General features: G+C 40.6%; 1 protein-coding gene across 1 annotated transcript in view; it reads right to left on the reverse strand.

Moving 5' to 3' along the window:
- The window catches only part of LOC118410535 (C3 and PZP-like alpha-2-macroglobulin domain-containing protein 8), a gene marked incomplete in the record, with an annotated part of 108215 nt that overhangs the window by 83099 nt on the left and 13792 nt on the right, over positions 1–11324 (reverse strand). The window contains 15 exon segments of the mRNA XM_035812293.1: positions 1–103; positions 476–637; positions 1477–1689; positions 2342–2548; positions 2904–3068; positions 3510–3734; positions 4212–4296; positions 4526–4616; positions 5075–5117; positions 5543–5616; positions 5918–5969; positions 6170–6187; positions 6315–6370; positions 6634–6805; positions 8020–8045. Coding sequence (XP_035668186.1) covers positions 1–103; positions 476–637; positions 1477–1689; positions 2342–2548; positions 2904–3068; positions 3510–3734; positions 4212–4296; positions 4526–4616; positions 5075–5117; positions 5543–5616; positions 5918–5969; positions 6170–6187; positions 6315–6370; positions 6634–6805; positions 8020–8045 — 1692 coding nt within the window.

The following is an 11324-nucleotide window of genomic DNA, read 5'->3' on the forward strand; positions in this document are numbered from 1 at the left end:
TTTTCGCCCGGAAGGCGCTGTAAAGGATGCTGGGATCGTACGGTCCCGCGGTCCAAGTGTCCGCGGTCGGCATGGAGCCGTATGACATCATCTCTTCAAATACCTTTAAATATACGGGGTAATATTTTTCAATACCTTAGAATATACGGGACAAATTTCTATCGACAGTGGTTCTTTCATACTACTTATAAATTGACGAAATATCTTTTGTATTTTTTATTTTGTTTTTGTCAGCAACACTTAAGATTTAAGGAGCAGAACATGAAGATATCTTGGAAGACATTAAAATTGGAACATTGCAATTGATGTATTTATAGGGGGTCAAGTCCATTCTATGCGGTTGGGTTGATTGGATTGAGAATTTTACCATGGCTAAAACAACAAAGTAGGTCATGAAAATTTTAATATGAAATAAATTATTAAAAACAAAACGTAAAAGTTTCAAGTCTAGTGGTTTTAACATCTGCTGTACTACCATGTCAGGAGAAAGGGTGTTTCCTCCGTTCAGAACTGTCCGTTTTGGGGCTCCGTTGGGGGTTTGCGACACCGTCATCCCCACCACCGACCCCGGCTCCGCCTCCACAATAACCCCCGCCTCCTGGCCCGGTACAGGGTGCGCAGAGACCTGGACATGAACCTGACAAAAACGAAAAGTAAAGAATATTGGAGTTATGTTATAGTAATATTTTCTACACAACCAGTAAATTCTCACCTGCCTAGGTTTTGATGCCCACAAACATCTTTCGCAGATAAATCATAAATTCCTTTAATATCATCTTTGGTAATCTTAATCAATGGGCCCCTGTAATTGATAATCTTGTTATTTTACTGGCCAAGATTTACATTTATGAATACAGAGAATTCAAAAAAAGTTAATTCTAAATCATTAATTAATTGTGTAAATTTCTTTGAAAAGGTTGAAGGTTCAATCACTTCCATAATATAGAGATGGGAGCACCAAGGTAAGTGGGAAAAATTAGCTACAAATGATACATCATCTCTGTTTGATTTCCATTTACTTAATAGTTACGTTTCCTTTGTATTTACAATTTGCATGGTTTGGATGGTTCACATTTTGTTTCTGTTATGTAGAGTTACTTGTGAAAAAATATATATATTTGCTACCACAGTACATGTTAAAAATATTTTACAGAGCTTGTAACTAGAGCTCTGCTTTTCGCCGAGAACACAATTCCAAACAACGTACCAGTTATCAAGGAAAGAGTTATACTCCTATGCCGACCGAATACTATCGGATATATGTTTACGCTCGTGTCGTTTAAACGTGCTAATTTCACACTACTTACATCCTCTGACTTTGACCTTGACCTGGGACGTGACCTTTTTTATGTTTACATGTCCTTATGTGATGTTTATACAAACGAACACTTTACACACTTGAAACCTTTAAGAGCCCGCTTTCTAGTTTTAACGCTTTGGGATACAAATATAGAAACAAACAGTAGATAAGATAACCTTGTTGTGAAACACTTCCTCGGTGTACAACATCAAAGCGTCCGACACGACCTCTCCGTCATCGAGCACGTGATAAACAACCAACCAGCTGGCAGGAACCATGGCCTGGGTCACGTTGAGGGTCAGCAGGTGCGCATGCGTGTCGTTGCCTCGTTGTTCCAAGTATTTGAGAGGCAATGCGGTTGACTGTATTGTTTGGCCTCGTGATATTATCTGAAAAATTATGTATATGCGTTTCAGAAGATATTTTAAACTTCTGAATTGACTTAGGATAGGTGTTACATTGAAACATCCAAATTACCCATGGCCAAGTTTACCAATGTCTTGTGTCTTGTCACTTAATTGCGTTTTTTCAGTTAAGATTTGTCGATACCATATCCGTGCGCTTCCTAACTTGAGGGGGTTTGCCAATAAACTTATGAACCAACGTCCAATTAAAAATGCAGAACGGTATCATGATAGTATGTATCTATTAAAAAGCAAAATTAAACTCGAGTCAAAAGCGTTTCCCTAATCCTTAACATTAAGGCCGCAAAATATCATCCGGTGGACAAACCGTGCATGATACATATAAAACTACACGTAAAAATGTGACGACCAAAATACATTGTTGTAATTTGGTTCACACCTCTGACTAGGCATGCGCGAGAACAGGAACTGTGGGTAATATGTCAAAGGTGAGGGCCCCTTACATGTAAACCGTTGTCGGCGCCTCGACCCGTGTATATACTTGCATAATGAAGTTAAGGCGTGTATTGTTTATGTCTTCGGGCCCTTCACCTTTGACATATCACCCACAATCCTGTCACCGCGTATGCGTACTCGGATGTGTGAGCAAGCTTGTCAATTAGCATCGGGGTCCTACCTCCATAAACAGTGACCTCAGCCTGTGCGATGCCAGCACTTCTATCCCGGCCTCCCTGTCCACGCGAGGTTTTGCGTCCGGTGGTACGATCCTGATGGCGCATGCGCTGGGTGAGTTCCAATGCCACAGCTTCATGTAAACTGTCCGCTCGTCGTCCGCGAAGGCGAAACCGTACTTGGACGGGCGGGCCGAGTTCGGGGCTGTGGCCTGGGGGGTAAGCAATAATTTTTAAGTTATTACAATGCTTTTTTCCAACACTTTTCCAAGGTATACATGGATCAAATTTTCAACGGCCTCTGTCACCTTTCTCAGGATCAAAAATGACCAATAACTTCAACACGTACACTCCCGAGAGTTACAGGCACATGACATCACGAATACATGACGTCAAGAATTGGTCAAACGTGCCAGGAAGTTTGTGAAGCTTTCTTTAACCCTCTTACAAAGAAGGGTAGTTCAGTGTCCAGTATTCTGACTTCGTCAAGTAAGTATCCTATTATGTTTGCAGTCGCGTGATCATGACGTAATGTATTATCCTCCCAATAATGCTTTTTCTTCTTACCTCAATATGCAGTTCTTCCACTCCCAAAGGAATGTCAAACGCGTAGGAAATGACGCCATGTGACGACTTCCGGGTGATGGAGGCGATTCGGTCGCCGTCAGCGAAAGCGGAAATGACGACACGAGTCAGTTCTGCGGGACTTCCGTCTGGCGTCACAACGGCGATCTGTACAATAAATATATGTCTTCACGATAATGAACCATTATCAATTAGCAATTGTTAATAGACCTAGATAAACTTTAAAACCATGTGTTATTAAACTATTGTAGAACATCTTGAATGCCTGGATTAAGTGGTGAAGGTTTTAGCCCCCTAGCAGCTTCTTTCAAACTGCAGGGGCCGGTTTTGTCGAAGACTGAAACAGAATAACTCAGGAAAGGGTAGACGGATTGTATGAACTTGAAGTCAATTATGAATAGTAAGGCTAAAACCAACTAAGGTATATCAAAAGAATTATAACTTTTAATATAGAATGTGATAAATGATCCCTTTTATTACATATTGCTCGTTCACAGCTGCAAAAGAATAACTCTTAGACTTGTTTTTGCGTCTAGTTGTTACAGAACATGTCTAATTTGTTGTACATAATAGGCATTGTATACGCACCTGTCCATACACAGGTAATCCAGGCTTGAAGTATTTATTGCTCGTCGGTAGAAACGCCAGCTTCAGTGGGACACGTGACAGGGGGATGATGACGTAACTGCTGTTCTCACTGCGTGACGTCACGTCCTCCGTGACCCGGGCGCCTAGCAGCAGGGTCGCCTTCCGTGGCAGCCATTTTAGTCCCACAGCAGACAGGGGGATGTCAAAGTCCTGTTTTCCCTCGATCTAAAGATTGGCCAGGTCATCCAGGAAAAAGACATTAACAGCAAGTACATGGTATTGGATTATATCCTCTGCAAACTCCAAATTTAATGAGAGAGGACAAGAAAAGAGGTGTCTTTTCCACTCTACATAAGTACACACGTTATTTTTTCTATTTTGGGAACTTTCTTGTCATGTTCATCTCCGAAATGGAATAAAATGTATTTGCTATGGCATTGAGCCAAACCAAGTTTTACAAACTCAATGTTGTGCACGGAGAAGATAATTGCTGCTTGCAACTTCAAACTAAAGGTACGTGGAAACTTTGTTAACTTTCTTGATTCTTTCTTCAGGCCTTTCAAGGTGGTACTTGCAAACGACCATGGTCAACTGAATTGGTACGCAAGATATTACAGGTAATCAAGCAACTGGATAGATTTTCAAAATTTGTTCAGTTGCTGAAGTAATTGTTACCTAATTAATATGCTTATATATACTTACCTGGCTGGTAAAGCTGTGCTCTCCTATACCAAATATGGTCATATACAGATCCACGTGACCTTTAACAGGGCTGCCATCACGACATCTGCAACACAATAGAACCTAGTGACTAACAAGAAAATGACATCTTATACAATTAAATGTTAGATTTTCGTCACTGACGAAAAAAAGCCAATGATAGTTTCCACATTTCATTCAGTTTCTTGAGAAATCAGCCTCTTGGATCCAGAGCTATCGCTTGAGCTTAAATCCCATCTATTCCGTCCTCATGTATTTTTAAGAAATCATGATAGAAACATGAATCTTATACTTACTCAGCGGTGACGGTTCCCTTCACAGAATTGTCCGATGATGTGAGATAAGAACCCGTCTTCATACTGATCGTCACGTGAAACTTTGGTCTCTCTGAGGAAATCAAAAGCCGACGGTTTAGAACAATCGTAGCAACTTTTTTTTTTCAATCAACGAATTTTCCAACGAATTATTAAAACATCGCCTCAAATATGAAGGCAGCCAGCAAGAATTAAAACACAAGGAGATTTGAATTGGAAAACTTTGTTATTCATCCTACGATAAAACCGCAAAGTTACAGGATTAGAATAAAAGGCCTATCTGTATACCGCTCAGTTTACCTTAATCCGCGTGGTAACCTATACCCACTGTTTTAAACAAAATATTTAGGGTCATCGAGTCAACGGACGGTTGGTTCAATTAGATTGAAATATTTTCAAAATATTGCATCACCCATCCGTTGACTTGATACCCCTATTAACCCAGTGTTTTTTTTAAACAAAGGATATAGGTTACCCCGTTGAGTAGTGATATGGCTTATTAAAGTTTAACTAGGGTAATATTTGACTTACCGAGTGTGAGAACATAAAATGTCGCTTCTTGAATCTGCTCCTCCTGTGAAAAAAGAATAAAGTATTTACAGCAATGAGAATTTTCTTTCCCCGATCTATATGATTATTCATATTAAGTTGTTTTTGATGATCCCCATTGGCGTGGATCTAAATTCATCTAAACAATTGCCTAATTGACCGGAAAAGGGCCTGGGTAACAGACAGAAAGGAAAAGGCGTATCACATGGATAAAGTCAATCCCAGTGGTGATGAACCGGGACAAGGGGGGATACAAACTTGGCCACGTTTGGGACAGTGTTCTCGCCGCAAAAGTGCCACCTACGTCGGCTACCGTGATATAGCGGCGAGAAGCAGAACTCCAGTTAGAAGCTCTGAGGAAGATGCCTGATAGACATCAAAAGCAGGCGAGAGCCATTGCTCTTTGTATAAAAGAATACTCCTATCATAATAGCAGCATTTTGAACTTACGCCCACAAACACAGTAACCGTCCACTCTCCCTCCAGAACCGCTTTGGCGAGTTTCAGAGACTTCGTGATCAAACCTTTGGGGAAAACAACAAAAGAAAATTTACTGGTAGCACACTAGTTTGAATAATAATGAAAACAAAGGGTCTGCCGTCTGGTCTCAAAGACCACAGTCTAAAAGAGACAAAGGAGCCATATTATCGGTACAGTGCTTATGTAGATTTTGGAATCCTATTGATTAAATCGGTATCAGGAAAATTGCGACGCGAAAGTGCACATGGGCAAGGTCAAAGGTTACACAATCGGAGATACCCAATGAAAATCATAGTGTGTAGGTGCATCCGTTTATCAGATTATGTAGTACGAAAAATAGTATACCATCAGGAGACCGAAGACTGTTCCATGACATTGCCTCAAACCCATGGATATCCTAAATGAGGAAAGAAGAGGTAGTTTTTTAATTTAAAAAGGCCATGTAGAAGATAAAGAGAAAATATGTAAATCAAGGTTTACAAGACGGATGGCTGATAAATAATCATGTCGAAAAGATTCTCAACCACATTGTTATCATTATCAATAACTGAAAAAAGATGCATCGACAGTAAAAGAAAATGTAGAAAGTCTACTTACCGACACAACGATGTTCACCTACAGTATAGGACGTAAAAGAAGAATTGAGATGTCATCGAATCATTCATTCAAACAATGCTTGAAATATACAGATAAATTATTATAAGAAGATCTGGTCTGAACCTAAAATTTGATTTTTTCTTACCCGCTCCAGCTCTACTGGCTTCAAGTTCCTGTCCACAAAAATCGCCCTGATGTAAACTGTGAAGAAGAGAGGAGAATGGATTAATGGTGCAAAAAAGATAAACGACGTTAATTAAGAGATACCGGGTCCCGGAATGTTTTTAATTCTATCTTAAATAGAACCCGGGCCCTGCCGTACTATCCCGTGGGGCCACATACGGATCACGACAGAAAAAAACAGATGGTGAACTCTACGGCAGTCCCTTTTATCCAATTGGTACTGTAGCCTAAACGATAATTGTAATAGAGAAGGCATAAAATATTTCAAAAAGTACACTTACCTTCCTCTCCGGGCTGGTACACCTGCTTGTTCAGTTCCAGGAAGGAAGAGAAACTCTTGTCCAGCACGTCGACTCTCTGTGTCTCGCCGAAGAGCTGTACCTTCCCAGTCCGGCCCGTCACACGCAGCTTGTAGTCCCACCTTCTGTGCCGGTGTAGCGACAGGGGACCGACCTAGTGGATAGAAAGATGGTAAGGGTAGATAACATCAGGATATGCATTTGCTTAGTAGTATCTACTATAGTTTTAGAGGTGTAGTACAAAAGTGGTCAGGAAGAGGGAAGCAGGCATGGTAAGAAGAGTTAGTACATGTACACGTGTCTTTGCATTTACACTCAAGATTACGGCAGTACATCAAAGTATAAATCTATGAAACTTCATTTTCTTTTTGCTAACAGTGGATGACAGCGACACCCATTTTTGAAAAGACAACTAAAAGGGTTATAAAGAAAAACGTCATTTTGGGCTTAAAAGAGTATAAGCACTCTGCGCAGTGCTGCCATGATGCCTATTAAACGTAAAGTCAACATCACTAATCCTAAGGCTTCAAGATAAAGTTCAGAAAAACAATAACGTTGCTTCTCTTATTTCGATGACCTATGTAGAGTCAGTAGGAACTGTTTAAGTCAATTCAGGTGACGTGAAGTCGGAATCAGTGGAAGGTACAAAAACATTAGTAATACCTTAATGTTTACCAGAGTAGCAAAACAAACAGAGTTTCTGACTGACTGCTGTGTCCTCAACAACGTATACAGACACCAACTACCGAAAGAACATGCTAGTGTCAGTGACGACATTAGGAGATGACGTGCTGTTTACAACGGAACTGGGATGTTGTTTACAAGCCGAGTCCTTGACCCGACACTAACGGAAATAGCTTGTTTTCAACTCGAAGTAAAATAAATAAGGCAAGGTGACGCCAGGACAGATCGAATCGCTCCGTACAAACCATACGGCACTCACGTTCACTCTTTCCTCTCTCTATGTTTCAATGGCAATATCAGTTTGCAATCACGTTTTTTTTTTGTTATTTTAGAATAAAAGTACGTTTCTGCTCAGGTAAATACATGTCATATGGTAATAATAAAAAGCAGAAGTACAATCAAAGTGATATTTGTATGTGATATCTTACTACATCTGCAATGATATGATGTATACTTGGATGTACAGGTTCAACTTATCTTAGCCTCTCAATCCAGTTGTAAGTGTACGGACAGAAGGAGCATTTAATACATGGTATATTTATAGAATTACTATTATTGCAAAACACATGTTTTTTTTTTTAATTGAAGCAAAATTTTTAATCAGTGAACAGCAGGTTTAGTGAATAAAGAATGCTTCAAAACACAGTACAATGACATTGTAATAGAAAAAAAAACTGTACTTACAGTTAACATCATTGTCGTCGCGTTGCCTAGAAAATAAAAAGAAACAGCACGTTTTAAATTACACTCAAAAATGTTAGTTTTATAGTTTCATATTTAGATGAAAGGGACTTCACTGTAGGTCAACTGGCAGCATGCCTACAGTTGAGCTACTAGTTCCAACTAGTTTGTAACTTGAAAAAACCCGGTCCAAATTCTGGGTAGGGCATCTACGGGTTGGGGCTGTAACCGTCTTTCAGACCGAACGTAAAATGGGGTGGGGTGGGGGGCATACTCTAGGTGGTGCTTTGAATTCGAGCATGTTAAAGGGGAAGGATTGGCGACCCCTCCCCGTAGAAATATACTATGCTACAGAAACATCAATGAAAATTGCAAACCTATGTGGCGCTTGGCACTACAATATGAACAACAACATTGCAGATAGACGACGAATATTAGGTGCATATTGTGCTGTAAAGATGAAATTATATTTGCCCGAGTCTGCTCAATTGTACTGATGTTCTGATGCAATACCCTCCCCGGGGGCATGTCAAAGCCACCTTGTTTTTCTATTTTTCTGGCTTAATGAAAGCCACGCGTCATGACCTGTTCCCTTATCTGTGGATCAAGGACATTACATGGCTGATTACACACAATCATCTCCTGACTTCTCCAAGTCTTGTCCTGTTTACGTCTAGCCCTTACTAAGTCATTCTGCTTTGAACATACGTATGACATCGTCTGTGGGCATCAAAAATGATGTGAAGGTAAGAAATGATATAAAAGTTGGGCCACAAATAGAACAGATGACTTTAACATAAGGGTGTGGTATACCAGAGAATCACTTCTCCCTTTCGTTTTTTTCCTTGACTTTAGCATTCTTTGACATTACTCGTTTGCCGACAGTTTAAAAGAAACAAGGGTATATTCACTATATTGTCCATCTTGCAGTTGCTTTGTGTAATTGACGCACATTATGCATATGTGACCTAAAACGTTTTAGTAAAATTGTTACGCGCGTTGGATATGTCACTCTTGTAATAGAATAAACGTGGCCTTATCTCCAGCTGTACATGGATGGAAAATGACAGCCCGGGGTAGAGGGGTAAGCTCCGGGATTAGCCCGGGTACCGTACGGGGTGTTACCGTGGACTGACAGGGATAACAACAACTGATGTTATGTAACCTGTTTGCAAAAACACGTCATGTGAGCCGCTTGCAGCTTTGAGTACCGTACTGAGGCAATATTTTGTCAGTGTTGCGTCACTTTTTGTAGCCTATGCAGAATCTTAAAGCTTTCCCCTTTGCTACGATCTCAATTTCAACATCTGTATTGGTAGCAATCATTCATAGCACAATGCTAAACTTTCTTCTAACGTTGCAACACAAAGGCATACATGGATCAAATTTTCAACGACCACTGTCGCCTTCTTCAACGACTATGCTGACACTGTACTATTCTTATACATACCTCTTGACGTCGTGATGTTGTAAGGATTGGGTTGTGTGGCCCAGAACCAAGAGGTCCTTGATACGAATACCATAACATGCCACGTATGTTGTGCCCGTAGCATATTCACTTAACTTGACTTTCCTCACTTCAACCAGGTGTAATAAGGGTAACAGAATTGAATTGGGAAGGTAAAGCGGGCGTTGAAAGGGATTCTCGGTATAGGCTTTGCCTCTCAAGACCGTACCCTAGACACAGTGGATAGCAATCCATTGCCCCTACGGCCTTAAAAAGAGCCTAGTGGACTGCTTATTGTTCTTATCGGTATCTTAGGCACACTGTACAAGAGAAGTACAGTCAAACCTGCCCGAGCGACCACCTCTTCTCTGTGACCACCTGGCCATTTCGACCGCTTTTTCTCGGTCCCGACTTTTTTTCCCATTGACGCAAGCTTTAAGCGACCTTTTCTCAACGACCACCTGGCCAACGCGACCGCGACCGGCCCAAATTGGATCCATAACGACCGCATCATTTTCAAAATTGAGGTTTTCATCGATTTCTGATGATAACTTGCGCGATTTTGTGCCGAAATCGGCCAGTTTGCGTCGGATTTTGACTGCCATTACGATGTTTAGAATAAAGATGGTGGCGGTCAATGGGTGGGTCAATTGGGCAGTCTACTGTGATATGGGAGGAGTCTTTTTGTAAGAAAATCCGGATCTACTTGTTACAGAAGTTTTTTTTTTTTTTTAAATCTGAAACGTATATAGCCTCATACTTTTTTAAAGAAAGATCTATATAGCTCATACGTTTTTAAGAAAGATCTGTGTGAGTGCTTTTGTCCAACTGTACTGTACATTCACCCGTGGGTAAGTACGCTATCGGGACGTACCGGGCATCGAATTCGAAAGGTACACCGTAGTTATTTCTGATACGGCGATTAAGAACACAGCGACGCATAAAGGCTTGTATGGTAACTGACAGCATCAAAGCTCCCTTACTGTCTATAACGTTAGTGTACAAATATTGAGCTATATTGAACTATATCGTATAAAAGCTTGATAAAAGCTTGGGGTTAAATTTACAGTGAGCGTGTTGTATTTGACATTAAAGACCTCACTTCTTTGCGTGCGTGTAGTGTGCTTGCTATTTGCCATTAAACACAACGGAAACCATTTAATATTCTTTGCATCGGGCATGTTTTGAGTCGATACTCTTCTCAGCGACCACCTGTCCAAATCGACCGCTTTTTTCCGGTCCCCCGGTTGGTCGCCTTGGGCAGGTTTGACTGTAACAGTCATTGAACATTATATTAGTAGCACAATGGGGGATTTCCTATTTTATGGAACAAAAACTATATTCAATATTACAGACACTACGTCGTCTTGTTATTGAGCTATTCAAAGTAACAACATTTCTTAGCCAAAGAAGAAGATGATAAAATGGAGAAGCTAATGTTTATCTTACCTTTTTTTTCCACTTAGAATTCACGATGAAGGCAATTTTTTTTTTTTTTTTTTTTTGCGAAACGTTTTTTTTTTTTTTTTTTTATTCGCACGTTCGCGCCGGTTTTGGGGGTTCCGGAGCATATCATTCATATAATCGAATCAACATGGTTTTAAGGAAACTTACCAAGGGCATAGGCATACACCAAACATGGTCATGTTTGTGGTTGGGGGTTTTCCCAATGGGGGATCTTGGCCCTTGAAGGCTTGTAAAGACACGTGCTTAGCACAATTACAACGACAAGCGGGGGCGAACCCAGATCGCCTCGCGGGACAAAAATGAGTGAAGTCAGCAGATTCTCTTGTCGTTGCTTTCTATCACCGTAATCCTCGCATTACACATGGTTCACACTGTCTCTGGATGTTTATTTTTA

This window comes from Branchiostoma floridae, chromosome 2, assembly GCF_000003815.2.
Source record: "Branchiostoma floridae strain S238N-H82 chromosome 2, Bfl_VNyyK, whole genome shotgun sequence".
Taxonomy (NCBI): domain Eukaryota; kingdom Metazoa; phylum Chordata; class Leptocardii; order Amphioxiformes; family Branchiostomatidae; genus Branchiostoma; species Branchiostoma floridae.